Source organism: Dromiciops gliroides, chromosome 6, assembly GCF_019393635.1.
Source record: "Dromiciops gliroides isolate mDroGli1 chromosome 6, mDroGli1.pri, whole genome shotgun sequence".
NCBI lineage: Eukaryota > Metazoa > Chordata > Mammalia > Microbiotheria > Microbiotheriidae > Dromiciops > Dromiciops gliroides.
The window spans coordinates 96458363-96486073 of NC_057866.1; the positions used below are offsets into that span (position 1 = coordinate 96458363).

Genomic DNA, 27711 nt, shown 5'->3' on the forward strand with positions numbered 1-27711 from the left:
AAAGGCAAAATAAGGATACTTATAGCTTGGCCAAAAGCCCATTATCACTGAACGATTACTAAATGATGAATGAAAGCTTTCATCTTACCTGACAAACATATTCCTTTTTAGCTGTGGTTCCTCGCTCAGACTTTTTGGAAGATATAGATATTTCAGTTTGAGTCTCATCTGCGCTTTCATATGGGGACTCTGAAGGTTCATCTCCTTGACCATCTGAGATCTGAAGATGAAGCGTATGGATTATATTTCACTATAGCCAAGGGAAGAAACATGGAGTTGTAATTCTGCTTTAAAAAAGGCACTAGTTATCATTAAATGATTTAATATACAAACCAAATACCTTATAAGCATTTCCCTTTATTAATGAATTTAAATGTAACAACTTTTATACATTCATGTATAGAAGTTGTATTGTGCCTAAGACTTAGCATCATTCTTAACCTTATATTTAGCTAACTATACTTAATAACAAAAATATCAATCCTGTTTTATATTTGAAAACTATAACATGTTTTAAAAATTGGGGGCTTTGACTTTCCCCACTAAACCACTTCAGTCCCAAATGAATTCAAATGTATACAGCAAACGATGATGATACCAAGTGTCTTCTTTTCTTAAATAAAATTTGGAACACAAGTTCAAGCCCCACAAATGTACTCCTATTTGTTTTATTCAGTGCCAAAACTCAGCTTTAAAGGGGTTCAGAAAAAATATTCAAAATGGGATATACTCCTTTTCTAATATTTCTTAAAAGTATTCACTAAACTTGTTTTTTGAGACTTATTATCAAGTTTGTGGATTATCCATGTCCTCTGTTTCTCTTCTTCTCCCCAATGCTTGTCTTTGGGACATTTCACAGCTCATTAGTACCTCCCCCAGAGGGTGGGTAGCTGAAGGGAGAGAAGGTGAAGAGAAGGTGAAGTCAAATCTGTCCATTTTATTTAACAGTTCTGGTTTAAAAAAAAAAAAGTAAAACAAAAAGAAAAGTTTGGGAGGAAGAAATTCAAACTCTTGGCCAAATAATATGACTAATCTAGGAAGTTTGTTTTGTCATACTATCCCTACCACCCTCTTATTACCAAAGATAATCTAGTTTAGGCTATTATTTCCCCACCCACCACTGAATCTTTTCAGAAGTCAGACTTCCAATTAAATTCATACATGTTTAACTGAAAAAAGAGAAACCCATTGCCATTTAGCTTTTCCGTTTAAAAATTTGTAATGATTTGTGTAAAAACAAAACTTTAGACACCATGTGTGGAAGCTTTTACATGAACTTAAACCATAAAATTCATTTATCATTGTGTAAAGTACTGCACCTAAGAAATTGAATACAGAAAAACTATAATTTAGAATTAAGTGATGGGTCAATACCACTGCAAAAATATTGGCTAATTTGGTCAGTTATGTAGGTTTATGCATCAATGATTGACTTCTAGAAAATAATTTAATTTGCATGTTTATGTAATTTACATTATTAAATAGGACATGTTGGAAACAAACTCGAAGTGTTTTCCTGATTTTAAGTCAGTACTAAATGCAATTTTCAAGTAAATTTTTTATCCTGATTTTACCAACTATTGTAGAAAAATGGGAAAAGACCAAGAAGCCTCTCTCCAAATTTTAAAACAAGTGAACATAATTTTGATTTTTGACATATTTAAATGCTTTGCTATATATCTGGACTTTACTTCCAACAAAAATGTGCTTTTGTTCAATATTTTGCACTAATAAGCTTTTCCAGATAATTCCATTAGTATTTCTTTGGTATTCTGCAAATACAGAAAAAGCAGCAATTTAAAAAATACTTTGAGTTTAAGACTCAAATTTATATTATTAATAAAGTTCCAAATCAAGATAATAGCATTCCTACATGTAGGGATACAAAGTGTCCTGTTCGTGTTGGTACAAGCTAATCCCTTTCTTACTGGGGCTGCCTCTCAAAACACAAACAGAATTATGTGCTATTGTCATTTTATACACCATAGGTAGCTTCCAGTGGGGAAAAGGCCCTCAAAGCACTTTACAAACCATCCTAGAGAAGGAAATTGAAATACAATAAGGAATAGTAAGGGACTTTAACCAGAATCTCAACTCACAAACCAGCTGGCAGTGCTTTATCCACTAAACCATGTTGATACTAGTTCCAAACAAATTTAGAAGCAGAAAAAAAATGGGTGGGGATAGAGACAGAAAACACACATCAGTCCTGGTACAGAGGAAGAAGCAGCACCTTTTATTTAAAATTTACAGAAAAAGTTAGCATGTTTCCACTTGGAGAAGAAATTTCCTAAAATTAACAAAGTGTGTTTAAGGAAGAACACTGAATACACTTTTTAAATGCATGTATAAACTTTAAAAGACAAAATATTAAGTTAATTTTCTAATATTTGGAAGGGGATATACATACAGGATAATATATAAAAATGAAACCTTACAAAGTTACAATCAGTAAAAGTACAATTCCAGGATTTTCTGACTTGTACCATGTGTTCCACCCTCTTTTTCCACTCATTTTTATGGGAGCTGTATTCCAATGACTATTTAGCAAATCACTAGCAAATGTAGTAGCAAATGTAGACAGATAAATAACAGGATATAGTTTCTTTACTAAAGAGTCAGACTTCATTTCTATTTTATCATATAACATTACTTACTCAGAGATGGCAATTGTGAAAACGATAAATTCACCTTTATGGATCCTATGAACACAGTCCCAAAATCCCAGTATACGATATATATGAACTATTCCATATCCAATATGATGCATTTGGAAAAAGAAAAATGTAGTAGTTGAATGGACACAAGACTATTTTAAAGACTATTCTAGTTGCTTTTCATATTTATCAAAGTTATTTTAAGTACTTAGATTTTTGTAGCTCTTTCCATTTTAAAACTTAATTTCTAGCAATTTTCTTGAAACAGGAAATACTTTTTCCAGTAACTGTTATCAAATAATATGTCAACTGGTCAAATTATTTAAAGATTTTTGGGGTGGGAAGAGAAGTGGTTTTTTTTTTAAAATACCCTTCAGAATGTTACAAAATAACCTGACCAATCTGATAAAGAATATAGTTAACACATTTAAATAGTTATCTAGAAGCAATAGAGCCACTTAAGATAGGAATAGTTTTGCCAATATTAAATTGATATTAATGCAAAAACATTTTATTTAAGTTTTTAAAGAATTAAGATCCAGTTAAATTTTTGATAAACCTCTTTACAAGGTGAGGACTATATAATTTTTTAGAATCACAATTACTAGATAATTTGAAAACAATGAACATATCAACAAATTAGGTTTCTTGAATCCCTGGTTAAATTATGCTTTTATAGTAGAAGTTGGTAAGTTAAGTTTATGAAGTTTAATAATTTTAAGATGCTTAAGGTTCAGTTAAGTGATTTACACTAACTTTATATTTAAAATAATAAGTTTCTTGCAGATTCAATATTTTTAAATAAAGCAGGTTATTAAAATTTGCAAATGATTTTAGAGTCACCGATCACATTTCGGAATATGCCAAAAGGGACAGGGTTATAGATAGGGATTGGATCTGTGATTTAATTGGTATAGGGAGCTCCCAGTGAGGAACTGTTTCTTCTATCAGTCCAGGTTGGCACTTTCTCACCTAGTGCCTAGAGCACTGAGTGGTTAAATGACTTGCCTGGGATCACACAGCCAGCATGTGTCAGAGGTGAAATTTGAACCCAGGTTTTCTAGGGCTTGAGGCTAGCTCACTATCTATCACAACACACTGTCTCTCTATCTAATGTCTAAAACAACACCTAGATAAGATTTTACCAGTCCAGATATACTCCAAAATAAAATCACCTTGAAAAAAAGAAAAAAACAACCACCACCACCCTGATTTATAGGTGGCACTCTGGTATTATACAAAGCCAGGTTTGGTGGAAAAGTACAGGCTATATTCATACAACTGTACTAACAAAATGTCAGGGCAATGCACAAATTAACCAGCTACCTCTTGATTCTTTTCACAAGCAATAAAATTATAAGTAACATTTGCATAATTTGGGGAAAATAAAATCTCTAATAAAAATATTATATTTGTATTTCACTATCTTCTAAAAAGTGAAAAATTCAAAAGATAGGTGAGAAATACTTTTCACTGGTCACTTAACCACATTTTTAAGAATTATTAAAAGACATGCTTATCTAGCTACTGGCACAAACTGCATTCAATATTACACTTAAATGTCAAAAGAAATATACTTAGAATTTTCTACAACATGAAACTGCAAAAAATGGTTACTAACTTCACTAATGTAAAAAACCCAATTTAAAAAATTTCAAAAAAGTACTGCATGCCAGATTCATAACTGTATGTCAAAATACAGTCTACCTAAATTTTCTTCAAAAGTTTACTGTCATTTAATAAATGTAAAAATTGAGAAAAGAAACAAAGATTAAATTTTAAATCTGACCATTCAAGATAGATATATGCCTATATATATATAGACATATGTAGCTATATATACATACATATATACATATATATAAATAGAAATATATGGTAGTAACTATAGAAGAAGCTCTCAAACTCAACCTTGGGAAAGGTGAACAAGCAAAAGTTTCATTAGTGAGACTCCAGGACAAATTTTTAAAAGAATTACCAGGTGAAATTTTAAACATATATAAAAAACTCTAAACCAAAACACAGCAGGCCTTTCTTTCCCTATTCCATCAGATACACAAGATACTAAAACAAAAACAAACATCTTTTCCATTTACTAAAAACAAATCTTTTATCCTAGACAAATAGGAATAATAGTTCTTTATTAGATTAGATCAAATAGAGTAATATCATAACCAAAGGTTCCAAAAGAAAATTCATTAATCTTTTTTCTTTGAGAGGAGGGTGGGGAGAGAATGGGCCAGGAAAAAATAGCTTTTTTGATAGAAACTGTATCTTGATAATATTCAGACCCCCAGTATCCTAAGTGTTGTTAGGAATGTAAATTTCTTTTGACAATCACATAGAAGACTATATTAATGAAATGCAAGTATTTCAAGAAGCTGAGGTATAAAGGGTCTGCAATCTGAATGAATAGAAAGAATATCTATACTTAAGAAATTATAACTAAATCAGCAACATTTTTCAACTGTCTTGAGAAAGATAAGATTCACAGGAAAAAGGATTCTAGCTTCTTGTACGGTTCTCTAATTAAATGCTGATGGACAGAAGTATTAAGTCATTAATTCTGTAGTCTTTTTTTGCACTGCTCTACTTTTTCTATCAATTTTCTAAAGGGCAATTTTTTTTTTTTTTGGTTCATTGATACTCTGCACACTGTTCCTGCACACTTCCAATAATGATTTAGTTGGGATCAAAATTTGGAGGGTAAAAAGAACAGCTACTAAGGAAAACCAAAAATGTTATTTCACTTTGTAAACCCCTTAAACACTTTACAAATGTAAATTCTGTAACTCTTATAGAATTTTCTAAAATAACCTTTAAGCCAATTCATATGTTAATTTAGAATTAGAAAAGGCTAAATATATATAACAAAATGAATGCAACATGCATGTAACTAAGTAAAAAAAGACACTATGAACTTTTTCTACATCTACCAATCAGTACGCAGAAAGGAAAACATCTATGAAAACCTTTGTAATATTAAAAAAAAATCATTTCAAAGTTTCTACTGAGGCACCCAATCTAGAACAGAAAATTACTGAAAAACTGCCTTACATTTTTAAAGAAAATTTTCTCCAACGTTGATCTTTTACAGTAAAGTCTTTAAAAGATTTTTCTTATATTAACTTTGAGGGAAGAAAAGGATATGGGAGGCTTTATTCTGTCAGGGACCAGAATATGTGGCCACACAAATCACCTTTTAGAATAGGACTTCTGTGACATTTGTAGAATTAAAAAAAAAAAAAAATTTCCCAAAGCTGTTACTTTTGCCATAATACTATCATTTTAGTAGTAAATTTTTTTTAATGGAGGAAGGAGAGAGAGATTTACCATTCAAAATTCAAGGTTTTTTGCCTATTTTTGGCACCTGAAACTCAGGGAAGTAGTATCATATAAAACAACTCAGAGGCCCTGAAGTCGGAATACTTGGGTTTGATTTCCACATCTGATGCATATGATCTGTATGGGCAAGTCACAACCTCCATGGGCCTCAGTTTTCTCATCAATTATCACGAGGGAGTTGGACTTGACAGGCCTCTTAGGTCTCTTCCAGTTTTAGATGTGTTTTTTTTTTAAATGTATGTTTGAAAGTTCTGGGTAATTAGGTGAGGATGCAAGAATTCTTACATTTAAGAGCAACTTTTCATGGATGATTTTAGGTCAATCATTTTATTGATTTTGGAAGAGAATTTTAGGTGGAATTAGCCACATTTTTTAAAAGTTTTTTCAAGCTCTTGCTTTAGCCATAACAGTACCATTTTAGTAGCCAAACTTACTAACAAATATTATCAACATGTTTGCAGCAATGGTACCACAAACAATTTGAGTCAAATTTCCTAACCAACTGAGGCTTCTTTCTCCTAACCCTTTAGCTTGGCTAGTTAAAGCCTCCCTGCTCTCTCAAAATAATTCACCTATAAAAGCAAGCTGCAGTACACTATTACCATTTCCATGAAGGAATTGTGTTTCTCTAATTCCCTGGGGAAAAGCAACAGTAAGGACTCGTTTTTTTCATTAAACTTCAACACTTTAGAGGTTGAAGATATATTAGAAATGAGGAACACACTCAAGACTTGTTGGTCTCTTGGCAACTGAATTTTCTATTACACATTATACTTTGTAGATGTATCCTTCCTTATTTTTATTGACTTTTTAAAAAAAAGTTCCTGGTTTTCCAGTATATTTTCTTTAAACTAAATTAGATATAATGTAAACTAGCCAAATGTTTTCTTAGGATATAGACTAATAAAAATAGAGGAGTAAAATAAAATTTGTTAACTGTATATACCCTAATGTTAACTGATTCCATTTAAAAATGTTCAGCAGAATATTCTAAAGGTTAGATAGTTCTATAGAAACAAATGGATAATCAGTCAAACAAGGCTATAGCAGTTTCATAATGTTAGGATGGGATTAAATTATAATGTACTATGTAAAGAGACATTGGTTAGGGCAACATTATATGGGGTATACTTATGACACTAATTAAGAATTCATGATACATCTAGATAGGGTTGAAGTGTAACTTGTAATATCTGTGAAGAAAGCTGAATTCCTCCATGAGACCTTACCAGAACTCTCTAGGAACTCAAGAGCTAAACAATTAACTTTGCTTACAACTCCCTAAAATAATGTATCACAGTTATCAGGGTTTGTATCTTATTCTTAATTGAACAGTAAACTTTAAAAGGACAAGTACTGTTTTATCTAAACTCTGAATTTCCTCCAGTGTCTAGCATGTATAAAATACAATAAAATGTTATTTCTATTTGCTAGTAAGCAAAACGTCAGAACAAAATTTTCAACCACATATGGGCTACTAAAGAAAACTCATATACTAAATAATATCTATTCAGAAAAGAAGGCCAGATAGATGTTCTACATGACATTACTCAAATATTCAGGTTAATACTATGTATTCAAAGTAATCGTTACATTTCTTTTTTTTTAATTTACAAATTGGATTTTTAAAAACACTTCTGACTTTTTGTTAGCATGATTCAGTGAGGTATTATCATGCCTTTGGCTAATATTTACAACCCTTCAAAGGGCATATATTTTGTGATAGATATTTCTAAGAAAATCAACTGGAGTTGATACTTCAGAAACAGATTTTATGTGGTGAATCCGTAGTACAAAAAGGATCCCCTTTCTACAGATAGCACATACGAGTAACACAAATTTTTTTTTTTCCAGAATGACATATTACTTTGGCTGAATAGCATAATGAATCTTAAAAAAAAAAAAAAAGAAAGGAAGTACAAACTACTTTATATATCTGGTCCTTTCCAATGAACATAAACTCACCTCTAAAAACCTTTGGTTATTTTCCAAATTGTACTATTCGTGACTTTACTCAAAGGATGTTCCCCTTCCCACCATGCATGTAGTCTGTTTATAAAACTTTCACTTCATGAGGTTTGGTACAATAATTCTTCATGTTTTATGTGTGTAATCTCTTCAACTAGACCATACTTATGCTTTGTATTTTTTTAATAGCCCTCATTGCTACTAGTACTCTGCACATGGAAGGCAGTAAATGGTGAAAGACCCTATCCTACTTATTACTTAGCACATCCTCCTCCATAAATATAATTCATACTTGTCATTTCAAATGGCACCCTTAGTTTCCCTCCCAATACCTTTTATGATTATAGTCTTCAACGTTAAAAAGAACTTTCTTATATTGGTGATACTTTACTAATCATCTGAGAGCTATGATTTTATTTCTGAGCTTTTTGGAATGTTGGTGGGAAATCAGGGTGTTTATTTCTTAGATTTATATGATATGTTTATGCTATTGACTTTAATTTAGCCCAACATTAGAACTTCTCATAAACTTTTCATATGACAGAGAAACAAAAATTGTCATTGTTCAATAGATTTTGTTTTCCTTTTATCCTCAAATATAACAGATTTAAATGGAGTAATTTACATATCAAAGTAATTTTCTAAACTTTTCAATAAAAAGGGGAAAATTGTTGGAAAATATATTTTACGTGTTCCATATGTACCAGTTAAAGGCTTTTAGGAAAGTTAATATTGTTCTGATATAACTATGGTATACATAAGCACTGAAATGTTTCACATTAACAGCATATAACATGTTACAATCTCCTATCTTATGATACTCAGTTGAAGGGGCTAAGCAATTTTTCCTCATCATGCAAACATGCTGAAATATCACAGCAAATGACCAATGCTTACAATATTGGAATATAGTATATAGTATCATTTTAAGTAAGCAATGTATCAGGCAACGTAGTTAATGGAATTACGGCATCTTCTGGCTAATTTTATAGATGAAATCAATAGGCTATGGTAAAATAAATGTTCTTTAACATTTGAATAACTCAAAATATACCGCATTTAGTGTTTTGTTGAAACTTTTCAGTAAAAAGGGTAGGAACAAAGTATTTCCTGCATATTAAATGTGAAATACTAGTTTATGTCTATAGCATTGAATATATCTCACTGGTTAAACTGGTATAGAGACTGACTACTTGACTATAATTAGAGAGAGGGCAAAAAACAATATACATGTGAATGTTTTTCTAGTACAAAAATCTCTAAGAACTAGTAGAAGTCACCTCTAACAAAATTAACTGTCTTTAATGTGGAACTGCATCCACATTTACAATGTAGACAGTTTCATAACCTAATGGTACCACTTAAATCAGTTTGAATGTTATGCTGATCATTGGAATGAAGGAATTTTTATTATGAGATGAATGTGGTTGATTAAATGACCTTGATTAGGCATCTTACCTTGGTCTTAAAATTTGTGTATCTGTTTTCTTCATTGTGTGTGTTTATTAATACCAGTAAAAACAGAGTATCATACATCTTCCATAAAATGATTGTGATAGAAATGTCATTTTAGTATATACGATGATAGTACAACTTGCAGCAGACATCTTGGAATATTACATCATTTTATGTGCAGTACATTGCAGCAGAGCTCAAGTCCAACTTGACTGATGTTGTTTCCAATAAAAGCTGTTACCCGTGAAGGTGAAAAAAATAAAAATTTTCTCTAAGGGAAAAAGTATTAATGTTATGAAACACTTAAATAACATTCATTCCTTCATAGGTCTTTCTCATGCAGATGTGGGAATTTACCATTCTTTTTTGTTAAAGTGGTACTTGTTCAAAAGTAAAAACCAGGCAAATGTGGAGCTGGTATATCAACATTTTCTTTGTTAATATTATATATATATATATATATATATACACATATATATATATATATCCCCCCAGGTGACATCTTCAAGCATTCACTTTTTAAAAATTTCCTATTGTGGCAGGGAGATGGCACAGTGGATAGAGCGCTAGGCCTTGAGCAAAGACAACCTGAGTTCAAATTCAGCCTCAGACACTACTAGCTGTGTGACTGGGCAAGTCACTCTGTTTAATTCAGTCTCCCCATCAGTAAAATAGGGATAATAATAGCAACTACTTGCCATGGTTATTGTGAGGATCAAATGAGATATTAAAGATAAGCTGTGCTTTCCATAGTGCCTTGGCAAATAGTAAGCACTACATAAATGTTCATTATTATTTATCATTGTGTTTCCAGCCATAGAACACAAAAATAGATAGCCAAATATCGTAGATATTCTTAAAAACAAGGAATAAATGTTTCAAAGAAAATCTACAACTAAATATGGAATCTCTTTGAACATTCTTTAGAAGGACTGATGTATTTGAGACTAGAAGTGGGCCCACTTACTTTTTCTCCCAATTTTTTTCAAGGTGACGGGTGCAGACTACTTTCTGCCTCATAAGCCAGAATATTAAGCACACAACAATTAACGCTTTTCACAAATATCATACTTTTATGACAATGCTAGATTGTTAAACATAGTACACAAGACTTCTATTCTTTCAAGTTTTAACAGTGTTTTAATTACAGCAATGCAGTTCAGTAAAAAAGTATTTTAATGATGAATTTCCAAAACCCACACAAAAGTAACAATATAAAGGCCAAGTGAACAGAATGACTATACACTCAAAGATACTTGGATAAGTCTCAAAGTTATCTATGAATTACTTTTCTGCTAAGAGTTTAATATCAAGACTATCTTGTCATTTGTTTTCTTCTCCTAAATATGAGTTCTTTATGAGTTAAAAGAAAATTTCATAATATTTAATCCAGAAAAACAAGATTTCTGTCAAAAACATGTCACAATATTAGCAAGGTATTTCCCCCAAAGTATATGCTGATGTAGTGGTACTCCAAAAGTTAGTGTATTCATAGTATATTAAAAGCCCTGACCTTTCTATCATGTATGTATCTAGACTGTAGCATTCTTGATTAAAAGTAAATGGCCAGGATAATTATCCTTTGTTTTAAAACTCTCAGTTTTATTGGAAGACATGAACAGTAGATTCAAGTATGTAAAGTGACCAAAAATTATATGCAGTTTAAGTAAATTATGTCTAATTAAAGAGGTTTCCCTTTCCATTGATTAACTAAGGGAGTGTGGTGACATGAAGTAAAACTCTTAAATATTCTGCTGCAAATTGGAGGTGCTTTTCTTAATAATTCCCTTTCTCTAAAAGTCTAAACTAATGAAAAATGGAAAAAGACTAACATTATGCAACTAGGAAAGATTACATTGTAACATTTGTTTCGTGGACTCAACACAGTACAGAAGGAAATTTCTACCATAATTCTCTTATAGTACCTAAATTTATATTTGTAGTGCTATTGTTAAGTACTTTTAAAATCCTACGTTTAGAGTATACTCTTAGACTTGGATTCTCAATCTTCTACATTTAGAAGTACAATATAAGCTCCTAGAGGGCAGAAATTTTTATTTTTTTTGTCTTTGTATCCCCAGTACCTAGCACAGGGCCTTGGCACTAAATGTTAAGTTTTAAACTCAATTATATTTTCATAATTCCATGAGAAACTATAGGAGGAAAAGCAGTATATTTTCTTCACTAACACCACAAATGTCAATACTATGTACACTATATGGGAGGATTTAACTAGGTTTCTTATTTCCAAAAATTCCTTTCAGTTTATATTAAACACTGAAATGCCCCATTGAACAATAGCCATCACACCACCTAACCATCCCACCCCACCCTACCGGCCAATCAGACCTTTCTATGTTTAAACATTTATTGTTGGACTATGAAAACGTGGAAATGTTTTCTTTTTCTTCACCCTCCCCCAGTCCCCAATAGAATACACATTGAGTTAACTATTAGTTAACTATTTAGAACTAATGAGAAAACCAATAGTAAATATTATAACATACTATTTCACATAGAAAAAAAAATGGGTGTCCACATGGGAAAAACTGGGACTAGTGAAAAATGGAAGACATTTGGAAGGAAAAAAAAAGAGACAAGAGATCACTTAGCAAACTATGGACTCAACATTTTTCTCTTTCTCAAGCAAGAACTATTTGCCATTCCTGAATTTTGAGCGTTTTTTTTTTCCTGACAAGGACAAAGACTTTAAGACTTTTGTCTACATCTTATCTAAGAAAACATATCTATTTCAATCTCATGTAGTCATTGTTATCTTCTGCCAAATGGTTTAATAGTTCATGGAATTATAATCTAATTATATTCACAAGAAACTAAACTTTAAATATGTGGAACTTAAAATGTGCCAAATTATGGTATGAAAAAGATACATTATTTGCTATTTGTGCATAGAAAACAGGAATCACAAAAAACCCCAAAATGTTAAGAACCTGATTTTATCTATATCTATCTATGGTGTGTATGTACACACATACACAAACACATCCACGTATATCACCACTGAGACTACAGAGCTTGTGCTCAAGACCAAGAGACCATTCTATGTCACATAAAACAAAAAGAAGACTTGCCTCCATAAGAAAGATTATGACATGAAGATGAATTAAAAAAAAGTTCTAGAAGAAAATGCACACCATTAACATTTTACTTTGTTTCTGAAAATTACATCTCTAAAATGTGTATTTTAGTACAATTATATTGCATTGATATATAGATATGCATATATACTTGAAGTACCCAACTCGATCTTCACTACAGTGAATGTATTGTCACAATTTATGTAATTCAACAGAGCTACAGAGACAAAAAGCTTTAACTCATATATAGAGTTAAAGGGAGCATTAAATTTAAAATAGTCTGATCTTTTTTCCTTAAAAATGGATTTTAAAATCACAGACTTTTGGTAACTAAATGGCTTTCATGTAAATGCCACTTTTTTTTTTACCTCATTCTCAGTTAATGAAGTTGAAGGAGATGAACTTTTGCTAAACCCAAGAGTTGAAGATTCTGCTGCTGAAGCCCGATTTCGCTTCTTCAGTGGTTTACATGCATCAGACAGATTTTTCGTTGCTGTAAAATAATTTTGGTTTAAAAAGTGAAGTTTGGAAGATTCAAAGCTGACTAGCCTGTTTCTACTTTAAAATAGTCTCTTTCTTAAGAACTGAAGATTGTTTAAAGATGAGTCTTCTCAGTTCCTGTGTAGTACTCAAAGCATATTTTATTTTTAAAGTTAATTTAGTACATACAGCAAGGCAAGATTCAATAAAGATACTATTAGATAGACTCCCCGTGTTTTTTAGTGTTTCACCATCTAAAGTTAAAGAATTTCTATGCAGTGCTTTGATTAAATATATTAAAATAATATACAATCTGAATAAATTTATTTTTGCCCTCCTAGTCTTGCTTTAAAGTTAAAAATATTTAAATAAAATGTTGGAGATGAAAGTGGATTTGAAATGGATTTTGTCTTTTGTTTAGCATTTTAATATTGAAATTTAATGGTGCTAGAAATTTCAATGAGCTCCTTTTGATAAAGGACAATATTTTTCATGAGGCATAGGTTATAGAAATGTGTCAAGAGAAAGTCATCAAAATAAAAGCATCCAAGGAGCTTTAAACTATTAGTGTGATTACATCTATCCAAGAACTTTTCCCATCCTGGACAGCTTCTGTATAGAATAAATTTAAGCAAGTTCATAAATACCTGAATGTTAATTACATTTGTTCTTTTTTAACTTCTAAGTTCATAATCATTAGATAAGACACTGGATAATGCTTAAGATCTTCAGGCAGCAATTGGCACCCTCAAAAGAGGAATGTAAAAGTAGCTGTTTTCAAAGTCTAACATGCTCCAATAATTTAACAACAAAAAAGTTCATTATTGACCCTAAAATAAAAATCAGTTTTAGAAAAAGCTTCAACAAAATTGAGCTGAGTATTTAAAACAAATTGATTAAATATAAATGGTTTATTTAAATGTTAGAATGTAAACCATTCTGACCATATTACCTGACTGGTTCTTTAGGGAGGAAGAGGTTTCTGCGACCTTAGAAGAGTTTGTTTTGGCTGTTTTGTCATTGCTTGTCTCCCTCTGTTACAAAAATAAAAATAAAATAAAAATAAAAACTCCCACTGTGAACAAATAGAAGTAGAAATTATTTCTGGAGAGTTACTGAAAAATATAAATTTTTTTTTGAAATTCCAAACATGTTCTGAGAAAGAGTTGTTTATGAGTTTGATTTAAATAATCTAGAAGGGAAATAAATAGAAGCACTTATCAACCAATACCTTCATATGTACATATAGTCTTAACATCTGACAAGAAATAAAGGGATTAAAGTCTCAAAATATACATCCTAAACATAAGGATTTTAAATTTCAATAGTGACTTATCACCTGAAATTTACTGGATTTACATAAATTATCCTATGCACTATTCATGTTAGTACTCAAGATGCCAATATAAAAATTCAGAAAGGAACAAACTGGAAAAAGTATTTCTCTACACAGTCTGAGCTGTCTAATTTAAATACTGCCTTAAGACATGTGTTGTTTTGCCCTGGTAATTGTAAACTTAGTGCCTACATTATTATTATTGAAATCAGGCTCCAGATTAACCTGCAGTTTAAGTTATTTGCCAAATAGCATTGTGGACTGGGGAGCACAAACATTTTTTATAAAACTTTCCAAATCTGTTAAGTGCAACTGCACTTCAGAATGTTTAAAGCATGGTCTGAAAAATTATAATTTTCATCTGATAAATTCTTGATAACTGAACTACAGTAAGAGGTGCTATCCTCAACCTTTCTGGTAAGTTTATATAAATGTTCTGAAATTGAAAATAGGAATTATGACATATAAGAGACACATTGTCTGATATTTTATATAAATAATGATTTTAAAATGAAATGTTTTAAGGTAACACATTTCTTAGGGATGCCTGAGTTTTCAGAATAGGTGTATACATTCTGCTATTAAAAACAGAAAAATAAAATAAAAAGCTAGCTAATTACTTCGGATTTGCAAGAAGAAATTGAACTTCATGCAAAATAATATATAATCAACTCTTCTGTGAAGAGCCAAAGCCAAACCTATTTCAACGTAAGTTAAGCTATGATGGTATGCCCCATGTTTGTATGAAATAAAGCTATTCTTTTAAAACATTTTCATATCAAAACAATTTATATATAAACATATGCATATATATAGGAAAGACATAGAATTGGGGAATAACATGGGGGAAAAAACTTCAAGAGGTTAATATACATTTGCTATACACATAAAATATGTATTATTTCCTCTGTGGTGTATTATATAGTGAGGGAAAGGGTTTACCAGTACAAAGTGTTTTAGATATATTGTGTACTATCAATTTACTATGTTATTAGAAGCCACAGAAAACAGTATTGGAAAACTAGACTAAGAGCTATAGAAGCTAAATAAGTAATTAGTTTATAATTACACAAAGTGACAGAAATAGGGATTTAACTAAGATCTAAGTCCAAATTCGTTGTACTATATTGCCTCTCAAAATCTATGAAATGGGGCAGCCTAGGTGGCATAGTGGATAAAGCACTGGCCCTGGAGTCAGGAGGACCCGAGTTCAAATCTGGCCTCAGACACTTGACACTTACTAGCTGTGTGACCCTGGGCAAGTCACTTAACCCTCATTGCCCCACCAAAAAAAAAAAATCTATGAAAACTGGGGGCAGCTAGGTGGTGCAGTGGATAAAGCACTGGCCCTGGATTCAGGAAGACCAGAGTTCAAATCCAGCCTCAGACACTTGACACTTAATAGCTGTGTGACCCTGGGCAAGTCATTTAACCCTCATTGCCCTGCAGAAAGAAAATAGAAAAAAAAAAAACATGTGAAAACCTATTAAAGAATAAAACTTAATTTTTGAGTAAGGAGATCCAAACCTGTGAATTCATTGATGTATTGGGAAATCCCAGTGAGTAAGGTCCTTCTACCAATGCTAAACTTCAATTTTTCTGCAACCTCTGGTATTACAAAGTTGCCTGGGGCACTGGAAAGTTAAAGGACTTGCCCAGGGTCACGGAGCTAATATTTGTTTAAAGTAGGTCTTCCTGACTTCAAAGTCTATTTGCTCTTCCACTCTCTCTTAATGAACTCAGGTTTCAGAAATGCATTAGTTTCTTTGTGTTTAATTCTTTTCTACATTTAATAGAAATCCATTTCAACCAACTGTGAAGGACTCCCTTTTATAGAGCAAAAGCAATATATTATAAAAGTGGAAGGTATTAATAATACCTGAATCTCAGATCCCACTTACATGAATTTAATATGCTCCTACTGAAATCTTCATTGGGTTAATCAGATGTTTCCCAAAGGTAAATATTTAAATATCTTTTGACTAGCTTATTATGTTGACAAATTCTAATTTCACAGAATTAAGTCTTAAAAATGGAAATATTAACAAATTTAACTATAATCTGAGTGATTAGTATTTTTATAAACAATTCAAACAATCCAATCATATAATTACCTTCCGATTATTATGTTTATCCATCCTCAGTCGTTTCCTAGCTGGTTCCTGAACTTCAAAATCTTCTGTAGGGTGCTGTGTCCTCTTTGTATGGTTTCTTTTTTTTCCATGTAAGTTACCTTGGAATGGGGGATGGGGAAACTTACATGAAAAAATACTCTTAAAGTCCAATTAAAAGTATTGTGAACCTATCTAGAGTAGCAAATTTTTAAAAGTTAAATGCTCCTCGATGCTTTTTAAAGTTTCTTTAATCCTATTAGTATCTCGACTGTCCAGGTTATTGAAATGTGTCAAAGATCACATAACATTTATTGGAGCTTAAAAATGTATTCTTTATCTGAAGATTTATTTGGTAATAATTTTTGTTATAATAGTATCTAACCTCTTCAAAACAATACTAATTTTAACATGGGACCCAATAAAACTAAATAAATCCTTTGTTCCTTAATAAGTAAAGACTATTTCTCTTTGAAGATACATATCTTTTTATGTAGATAAATTCTTCACAATTCTCTTTGCATTTCAACTATTGACTTAACATAGCAGGTGTTCCCCCATTTATTTTGTAGATTAAGAGTTTCTTATTATTTCCTCTACTCTAAAATGCATTACATCCTCTTGGGATATAAAAGAACTGAAGGTATCAAATTAAGAGTCACACAAAGGAGTTAGACATTCAACTAGATAAGCAAGTGACCTATCCTGATGTAGAAATTTATATATTCCCTAAATACAGAAAACATGTTTTCATCTATACAACTGCCTTATGGAAACAGAAAGTTAAACACTGGATAAGGAATATTTTTTTTAAAAATTATACTTTCACCAGTCAATCTTTAGATTTTTAAAAGTAGGGGGAAGAGAGGTCAGCCTATATAAGCAAACACCCTACTCCCACTGACTCCAGTGACAGAAATCCACTAACATAAAATAAAAACATTAGCTGAGTGCTGATCCAAGCTTATTCAAAATCAGCACTGGGTTGGGACTCTGCCCATACACCAATTTTTTGTTGACAGCTGGTGTCTACAGCTATAGAATTAGATCCCAGTGGATCAGAAATATGTTCTCCAGATCCAGGTGTATACATTTATCTGCCTGTCAAACTAAGACAGAAACAGCTATTGTGCAAGGAGATCAAACTAAGTGTATGTTCTAAGGATACGATAGCAAACGGATAAACAAAGGCACGGTCCATCCACACACCAAGTGTGGACACATTAGCAAAAAGGTAAAGCATGCCTTGTTAAATTAAATGTCCATGATTGTATCAGTATACAATCCAGAACCCCACCTACTGGATGGCAGACAATACACAAAGAAAGGCCTCCAAATTTGAGTTCGACATATGCTCTCTAATATACAAAACATGATGTAGATACCAGCTTGCTCACTTGTCACAAGTAACAAGTACTTATTTTGTTGACAAAGTTAAGCTAAAACAAACAGAAGCCCACCATTCACCCCATCGGGCATTATTTTACCTCAATACAATCACTAAACCAATATTAATTGCCAGCAACAGTCTTTGTTCTAGATGGTAGTAAATTATGTAATTTATTCAGAAATCCTTTCATAAATAATTTTCTTTCAAATGTCTATAATTTATAATACTTTAAAGACATAGATTCTCTGAATACTCTTCAAAAACTTATACTCAAAGTTAGATAGTCAATACCATGAACATTCTGCATCTTTATTAGTAAGCACCAGAGTAATTTTAAAATTAAGATTAAAAGACATTTGAGGGGCAGCTAGGTGGTGCAGTGGATAGAGCATTGGCCCTGGATTCAGGAGTACCTGAGTTCAAATCCGGCCTCAGACACTTAACACTTACTAGCTGTGTGACCCTGGGAAAGTCACTTAACCCCAATTGCCTCACCAAAAAAAAAAAAGACATTTGAAAACAAATACCTTGACTAAACACCATTTGCAGAAGAGGACCACACACAAATACTTAAATTCTAGCTTTCTGAACACAATTTTTAACAACAAATTTGTGATAAACGGTCTTTGAAAAAGCAAAGAAAAGGGGGCAGCTAGGTGGTGCAGTGGATAAAGCACCGGCCCTGCATTCATGAGGACCTGAGTTCAAAATCTGGCCTCAGACACTTGACACTTACTAGCTGTGTGACCCTGGGCAAGTCACTTAACCCCAACTGCCTCACCAAAAAAAAAAAGAAAGAAAGAAAGACAAAAGAAAAAGCCAAGAGAAAAGCAAGGATTACTGTTATCTTTGGTTATCATCAAGCTAGTTATTTCAAATTCACACCTTACTCTTCATGATTATGAGAATTTAAGGAGTAATCATTTTTTCTTCTACTAGTTTTTGTCAAATATTCCAACCTTTTAAAATCATGACACTTTTCTGTAGTTTTCCCATGATGAAGTCTAAGAGTGAATTATCTACATTTATTGTCTACTAAAACCTCCTCACTGTTCTAATCATATTACTTGCAAAAGACACTGACCAAAGTAACAATTTAAATGCTACAGTATATAGAAATTTAATCTGGGATCTATTAAAATCCTAAAAATAAGACAATAGCACCTGAGGAAAAAATGAAGATGTTATGGTATGTGGGTAATTACATAAAAGATACACTCAATCACTACTTAAAATGATGAGCTAATTGTACACAATACAAATTTCAATTACTTCTGGATCTCGATCTCCTTTTAGGTGAATCTTGAAAGACTTTACGTTTGGTCTCTCCAATATTCTTCAATGATGAACCTTGAGAGATACAGAATTTTTTTGTTTTTTAATTTGATATCCAAATAATTGACATTTATTCTTAAAATGTTGCCAATTTCCCCACAAATTATTTTGAACACACATACGATAACAAATCTGATCATCTTTATACATTAAAAAAAAAAAAACGGACAAGACACTTCCTCATTTTTGTCATTGCCCAAAGCAAAGTGTCACGTTTTTCAAATACTGAAAAAATTTTTCTTAGAGTGCTATAAAGAACTAATGAGTCGGGGCAGCTAGATGGCACAGTGGATAGAGCACCGGCCCTAGAGTCAGGAGTACCTGAGTTCAAATCCGGCCTCAGACATTTAACACTTACTAGCTGTGTGACTCTGGGCAAGTCACTTAACCCCAATTGCCTCACTAAAAAAAAAAAAAAAAAGAACTAATGAGTCAAAGATCATTTGATTTTAAAGATCAGGTCAGCTTAATATACCATTTACAACTTTCTCTTCAAGTAACTTACTCAAAATAGCAATAAACATTCATCAAATAATGAATAAAAAACAAACGTCAATTAAGATAACTCCTAGGAATCATCTTATAATTGCTAATATTGCCATATATAACTCAGGTTATTTTTTTAAGGGTTTCTGAATATGTTCCTTGGGATTATAGCTCCATTTACTTGCAAAAGGGGGCATAATTGCTTATAAATCTTTCTTAGACCATTTGATCCAGGGAATTTGCACTCATAGAAAACATCTTAATTGTCCCAATTCTTCCCTCTCCAAACCTTTCTCATACATCTCTGTAGATATTAAAGAGTGCAGCAGCTTATAAGCAGAAGAATGAGAAACCTGTAATTTCAAAATAGCAGAAGGTATATGTATACGTAACAGCTCCTCATAACAATAAGCAAGAAATGTAGACTTCAGAGAGTGCTTTTTTATTATAATCATTTGTATTTTTTTTGCTACTTGCACAAATACCACATATTAAAATTGGGAAACAATGAACCTTTACCTACAGGTCTCAAATATATGTGCTTATGTTGACATCACTATGCATATCAATTTTAATTAGAGTACACTAGCACAGTTTTACGTTTACCAGAGTCTTCTTCAGATTTGGGAGAGGTCACTATGGCAAATTTTGTGTTATAACGAGCTTTCTGCTTTTCATTAAGCATATTCCACTGTGATTCAAGCAATTCTTCAATCTCTTCAGATGAAGCATCTGGATGTTCAGCAACTACCTGTGAATACAAATATTAAATAATTATTAGGAATATTATTTTTTAAAACATTGATTTTACTTAAAATGCATTTATTGCTCCTTAAACATTCTATGGATGGCAGCCTTAGTCTCAAGAAAGTAATGGGCTATATAATTTTTTTAAATGACTAAACTGGTAGGCTGGTAATATCAGGACAAAAATTTTTTGCTCCATTGACACAATATTTAAGTGAAAACTCCACTACTAAATATATTCCAATTATGTTTATTTTTTTAATGAATTATATAATTTTACTCTCCTTTTCAACTCTTTCCACTATTTAAAAAAGAAAAGGAAAGAAAACAAGAACCCTTTTAAACAATTATTCATGGTCAAGAAAAGCAAATTTTCACAATGGCCATACACCTAAAAATATATGTCTTGTTCTGTATCTTGAGTATATCACTCACTGTTCAGAAGCGAGTGGCAAGCTCCATTACTGGTCCTTTGGATTCACAGTAGATCTCATTCAACTATTTTTTTATACAGAATATTTTACTTTAATGAGGGGTAAAAGGTCAAATTTTATCTTCTCACCAATCTTCATACTGTTTTGTAAGTATGATTCTTAAGCTATCCTTTATAGCTAGGAACTAGTCCATTTTTACAGAATGCATACCTCAAATAGCCACTATTTAAAATACTTAATGTGGGGGCAGCTAGTTGGCGAAGTGGATAAAGCACCAACCCTGGATTCAGGAGTACCTGAGTTCAAATCCAACCTCAGACACTTAACACATACTAGCTGTGTGACTTTGGGCAAGTCACTTAACCCCAATTGCCTCACATAAAATACTTAATGTGGATCTCATTGCTGACTTTATTGACAGCCAGAATCTATCTGTAGGAGTCTTCTAGTTACACTTTTGGGAGATTTTCCACAAGGTTACTAGCAATGAATTTTCAACATGTGTAGATCTTATTAGTTCAGCAAATCCAATTTAACCAAACTTTTGTTAAGCACCTATAACATTCAAGGCACCTGTAGTACATGCAAGGACTAAAAAATGAATAGAAAAAATAATAATCCCAGCATAAAGGAACTTCCTTTCTACTTGGGTAACATATAAAAGTAAACACAAAGTAATTTCAAGAAGGGAGAAGTGAAAATAACTGAAGAGAAAGACAGAAGGGCATGGAACTAAACTATGAAAGACTAGAGATTCTATGAGGCACAAGTGAGGAAAGAGTATATTCATTTGTACAAACACATGGAAGCATGAAAGAATATCATGTATGAGCAACAGGCCAGTTTGACTAAAAAGATAATATGAGTAATGACTGGAGAAGAATCAGATTGTAAAAGTCTTTAAATATGAAATAAAGTTTACATTTTAACCTAGAGGCACATGGGAAGCTATTGAAAAAAAATTTAATAAGAGGTGACATGATCAGGTCTATGTCTTAATAATATCAGTTTGGCAATTATATGGAGGATGGACTGGAGAGGGATGAAAAGGAAGGAAGGGAGATAAATTATGAAGTCATTTTAATAATACAGGTGAGGGGGCAGCTAGGTGGTGCAGTGGATAAAGCACCGGCCCTGGATTCAGGAGAACCTGAGTTCAAATCCAGCCTCAGACCCTTGACACTTACTAGATGTGTGACCCTGGGCAAGTCACTTAACCCCCATAGCCCCACCCCTCCCAAATATATATAATACAGGTGAAAAGTGAGGAGGGCTTAAATTTGGGTATAGGCTAAATGGATAGAGTAGGACAGAGGCAAGATATGTTATGGATGTAAAATGAATAAGGTGATATGAATAAGTAGTTGTAGGGTGTCAAGGAGAGGGAAGAGTCAACAATGATTCCAAGGTTCTCTAGATGGTTGGGGAATACCCTCAACAAAAATAGAAAAGTGTGAGAAAAGTTTGAAGGAAAAGGTGAGTTCTGCTTAGGAAATTTTGAGTTTAGGATGCCATGGGGAAGATGCTCAGTAGTTAATTGGTAATGTGGACCTGGAGCTCAAGAGAGATATAAGGACTAGATAGACAGATTTTTGTCTTTCTGTGCATAAAGTTATTTGAATCCAATGAGCTGATAGGATCACCGAAATATAGAAAGAGAAGAAGGCTGAAAACAAATCTGCAAGCACAGCTATTCTTAGTAGTCAGAAGGAAGATGATGACCTAGCAAAGAAGCCTGAAAAGGAATAGTCAGAGAGAGAGGATGATAGCCAAGAAAGTAGTGTCATGGAAGCTACAAGAGCAAAAAATGTCCAGAAGGAAAGGGAGATGACAATGCTGAAAGCTGTAAATGGGTCAAAGAGAATCAGCACTAAGAAAGAACCACTCAATTTAGCTGTTAAGAGTTCACTGGGCCCAGGCAGCTAGGTGGTGCAGTGGATAGAGCACCGGCCCTGGATTCAGGAGGACCCGAGTTTAAATCCAGCCTCAGACACTTAACACTTATTAGCTGTGTGACCCTGGGCAAGTCACTTAACCCCAATTGCCTCACCCCCCCAAAAAAAAATTCACTGGGAATCTTGATGAGAGCAGTTTTAGTTGAGTGGGCAGAACTGAAAGAATTCAGGATATTGAGAAGTAGGAAGGATGAAAGAAATGGAGGCAATAAATGTTGCCAAGATTTTCTAAGGCTTTGGTTGAAAAGGAAGAGATGCAGAACAACTAAACTAAAGGAATGGCATGTGACATAACTGTAATGCTCCTATTGTCCCCATTTGCATCATTCTCATGCTAGTATTACTTCTATTCCTTTACAATCTTGAACTCATAGTTGACCAATTCATCCATTGGCTATCCATGCTTTGTTGTAATGAATAGGGAATTCATGAGTACATTTGTAGGAACTGCGAAAGGAATACGAGATTAAATATATGAGGAGGGAATGATCTTAAAGCAAGTTTTTGAACAGACAGGAAATAGGATCAAGAACACAAATGGAAGACTCATCTCTTCCTCAGAGCCTGAAGCAAAGGAAAAATGGGGAGTGTATTTTAAAAATGTGTTTGAAGGTATAGAATTAGGAAGAAGAGGGAACTTACAATCTCTATTTTCCTAATAAAGAAGATGTGAGGTCTTCTGATAAAAGGGGAAGGAGGAAGAGGTAGCACATGGGAGGTCTAAAAAGAATGAAGATTTCAATTAGAGAAGAATAAAAGAACTACCATGTGACAGGAAGGATCTATTTAAGGTGAGATAATAAATTTGTGATGAAGCTAGTTAGCATGTGACTTTCTCCAAGAATATTCAGTAGTATGTGAGAATGAAAAGAAAAGGCAGATAGCAATGATAACCCTGGGTTTAGTGTTGGGAAGGTATAACAAGAGAGAGAAAATAACGGAAGTGATTTGAGGATAGCTGATGGATGAATTGGTCAACTATAAAGTCACTAACATGAAGATAAGTTAGAGGAGGAGTGATATGAATTGATACAACAAAGGAAGGGTATAGGAATAAGAGGTTCCAATAAAGAATCTGTTTAGGAAGAGTGAAGCAAGAGATTAAAGGGCAAGAGTTTGTGGTCAGAAAAAGGACTTTTCATGTTGTAAATAATGGAGATAAACGTTATAGGCTATCAAGGATATGACTTTATTATGTGTAGCTGAAGTGGAATGAAGATTAAGGTCATTAGAGTATGGGAAAATTGATGACAATAAGAAGACAGGCTGTTTGAAGGAATTTGGGGGGGGCAATGAGGGTTAAGTGACTTGCTCAAGGTCACACAGCTAGTGTCAAGTGTCTGAGGCCAGATTTGAACTCAGGTCCTCCTGAATCCAGGACTGGTGCTTTATCCACTGCACCATCTAGCTGCCCTGTTTGAAGGAATATTAACATATATGTAATAAAGTACTAAAGCATGAAGGCAGGTTCGGGGAGTGGGGTAGAAAGACCTATGAGGAGGGAACTAAGCTTCTTGCGCAAATAAGAATGACCTGAAAAAAAGGGAGGGGGGGGGAGCAGCTAGGTGGCACAGTGGAAAAAGCACCAGCCCTGAATTCAAATCCGGTCTCAGACACTTGACACTTACTAGTTGTGTGACCCTGGGCAAGTCACTTAACCCTCATTGCCCACCAAAAAAAAAAAAAATGAATGACCTAGTAGTAGATGATTGGATGGATGGAGTGAACCTCAAAGAGAGAGAAAGGTGGCTGTGTAAGTAGCAAAAGGACAATCTAGAAGGGTAAGAAATAATTTCCTGCTCCTGCTTCAATGCTTTGCAGTTATCATTCTCTACTCTTTCTTCCAACATACTCATAGATCTCTAATACTGTATACTTGGGTAGTCCCTCCAACAACAGAGATCACAATTCATCCTACTCAGTTTTTATCTGTCTTCCCTTAAATCTGCCTCTGAAAACTGACTCAATGTGCTGGGAAACCTTGGAGTCTCCTTGACATTAGGAAGAAAACCTATAATAAAGTACATAGGCTGTCCATTCTATTGCCAAACAATGAGCCCCATTCTCTTTTTCAATCATACATTTCTTTGATGACATGCTTTACATAGTTTCTCTTTTCTAATGTCTCTTTCAGCAACGTGTTGCAACCTGTTCAGATCCACCATGCACCTTTCCATCGCTGAAAGAAAATTGGTATTCCTTCTAGTGAACAATTTGGAACTATGCCCAAAGGGCTAAAAAACCACATATACTTTGATCCTGCAATACCACTACTAGGTCTGTATCCCAAAAAGATTAAAGGTGGGAGGGGGGGAGGACCTATATGTACAAAAAAATATTCATAGCAGCTATTTTTGTGACAGCAAAGAATTAGAAATTGAAGGAATGTCCATCAATTGGGGAATGGCTAAACAAGTATACTACTCTGCTATAAGAAATGATATGGGGCAGCTAGGTGGCCCAGTGGATAAAGCACTGGCCCTGGAGTCAGAAGGACCTGAGTTCAAATCCAGCCTCAGACACTTAACACTTACCAGCTGTGTGACCCTGGGCAAGTCACTTAATCCCAATTGCCTCACCCCCCCCCAAAAAAAAAATATGGGGTTTGTTTCCTTAAGGCCATTATAATAAATTTAATATTTCCCAAAAGCAATCCAGCCTGTTCCCCTCCCTCTTTTTCTATTCCAGGCCCAACTCTTTGTATGCTTGTAGTGTCTAAGACCTGCAGACTAAGTTTTACAAGCTATCCATCTAAGTGTGTAACACAATCTGGGCAATACATATACTTCATTCACTTGGCTTATCCTATGTAGATAGGCCAAACTAGTTTAAGTGATCACAGTTAGAAAGCTCTGCAATGTTCTGGGGCTTGGCGCCAGCAGCACAATGGCATTCACAAATAGTAATATCTGGGGAACCTCACCATCTATAGGAAATATCTCTTCAATGTGGTCTTTGTGCTGAATTCTCTCCACAACAGTGATGCTTAATATTAATAATCAGGGGGAAGAACAAGATTATTATTGTTTTATCTTCCAAGAAGTCACATATACTTGTATATATACAGTCAATATGCAAGTGCAGGGACCATGATGTCAGAACCCTGAGGTAAGAAAAGGAAAAGGGCAACTTGCCATCTCTAATCTACCTTTAGGCTCCATGGTTGAACTGTTTCCAGATGAAAAGCACTTGCCTCCAGGGTGAGTACTCAGCCCAAGGTCAGAGCACCAGAGGTAGCCCCACTTGGGAGACTGGAGGCATAGGCAGGGGGAATGCAGGATGCTTACTGGGGTGACCACCATCTCATTTACCAACAAATTTAGTTCCTTTTCTATTTTTTTCAATTCCCTTATCATGCACTTGAGAGATTACTATAGCACTTTATAAAGCACTTTTATGAATACTTTTCTCCTTTTTGTAGATACAAACTTGCCTCATTGCACCTCTTTTTTTCTCTATTGCATGCAAAGCCACCAATGTACTCTATAAATAAAATTATATGAATGCTAAACACTTGAATGTTGAGGACTGACAGTATATGGGTGACACCTAAGGCAGTGTTTTGCTCTACCAAATCAAAAGTTTTCTAGTTAAATAATAAGCACAATGGAGATCTTATGCTCTTTACTTCTATCAGTCAATTGTGTGATGACAAACATGTGGTTTACCACAAAACACTGTTTGTCTAAGTCTTCCACTTCTAACACTACCATCAAGGACACCTTTGATACATGTATAAATTGCTCTCATGTAAACTCCACATTTGTGGGAAAATAATGTCAGTAGCTAATGTTCATTCAGTGGTCTTGAAAAATATTTCATTGATGCCTTTTGTCCATTAATTATTTCAATCCACTACCTCCCTCCCCTTACTCTTCTTGTGACAAAGTACTTAAAACAAAACATCCAATATAGTGCTCATATATGGCAGTGTATACATTATTCTATATTAATTCTGTACAGTAGCTGCCTACCTCTCTGCTATGAAAGGGGAGGTACGGTTCATCATCTGTTTTCATTTACTCAGAATTCAACTTCTTTAGAAGTAATCTTTTAATTTATCTTGTTTTAGTCAGTGTATGTAATTTTCTTGGTTCTGTTTCTTTAGCTCTGTATCAGTTCATTTAGAAGTTCCAATGCTGTTCTCTGTTCTTCATATTTGTCATTTCTTAGCAAACAACACTTCATTACACTAAAAAACCAAAGTTTTTCATTCACCTCCCCAACACATCAGCACTCATTTTGATTCGTGTTCTTTACTACTAAAGGGAGTAGCTACCAATAATTTGGTCTATACTTCCACCTTTGTTTCTATCTTTTGATTTCTCAGTGTCTACATCCAGTAGCGGAATCACTGAGACTAAAGGTATGGATAATTTAGTCACTTTTCTTGCATAATTTCAAACTGAAATTGAGAATGGCTGGACCACTTCACTGCTCCAACAGTGCATCAGTATGCCTGTCTCCATGACGCTCCAGCATCGATGATTCTCATTATTTTTCATCTTTGCCAATTTTTACAGTATGAACTTTGTTTTAATTTACATTTCACTATCAATCATTTGGAGTATATTTTCATGTGGACATTTATAGTTTGCAATTCTTTTGTAAACTGTTTATATGCTTTGACCATTTGTTTACCGAGGAATAGTTCTTGGCAAAAAATATTTTTACCAATTCTTTATACATTTGATATCAGATTCACTGATATTTTGATGCTAATTTTTCTTTAATCCATAATTTTGCCTTTTCTTTTCATTGATTCTGTTCACATAAAAGATTTTAAATTTTTTAAATTTAATTTCAAATGATTATTTCTTATATCCCTTGTTTAGCTAAGAATCCTCCCTCTTGGGGCAGCTAGGTGGCGCAGTGGATAGAGCACCAGCCCTGGAGTCAAATCCGGCCACTTGT

At 33.3% G+C, this 27711-nt stretch overlaps 1 protein-coding gene across 5 annotated transcripts in view; it reads right to left on the minus strand.

Moving 5' to 3' along the window:
• Positions 1 to 27711, minus strand: part of NSD2 (nuclear receptor binding SET domain protein 2) — a 125392-nt gene that overhangs the window by 37412 nt on the left and 60269 nt on the right. For 3 of the 5 annotated variants that reach the window (XM_043970023.1, XM_043970024.1, XM_043970025.1), the window contains exons 6-11: positions 20268 to 20412; positions 19113 to 19190; positions 16454 to 16572; positions 13956 to 14037; positions 12892 to 13016; positions 89 to 220 (exon numbers count right to left, since the gene is read on the minus strand). In XM_043970023.1, coding sequence (XP_043825958.1) covers positions 89 to 220; positions 12892 to 13016; positions 13956 to 14037; positions 16454 to 16572; positions 19113 to 19190; positions 20268 to 20412 — 681 coding nt within the window. Of the gene's footprint in view, positions 1 to 88; positions 221 to 1851; positions 9660 to 12891; positions 13017 to 13955; positions 14038 to 16453; positions 16573 to 19112; positions 19191 to 20267; positions 20413 to 27711 lie in introns of those variants that run through there. The other 2 variants (XM_043970026.1, XM_043970027.1) reach the window with 2 other exon arrangements.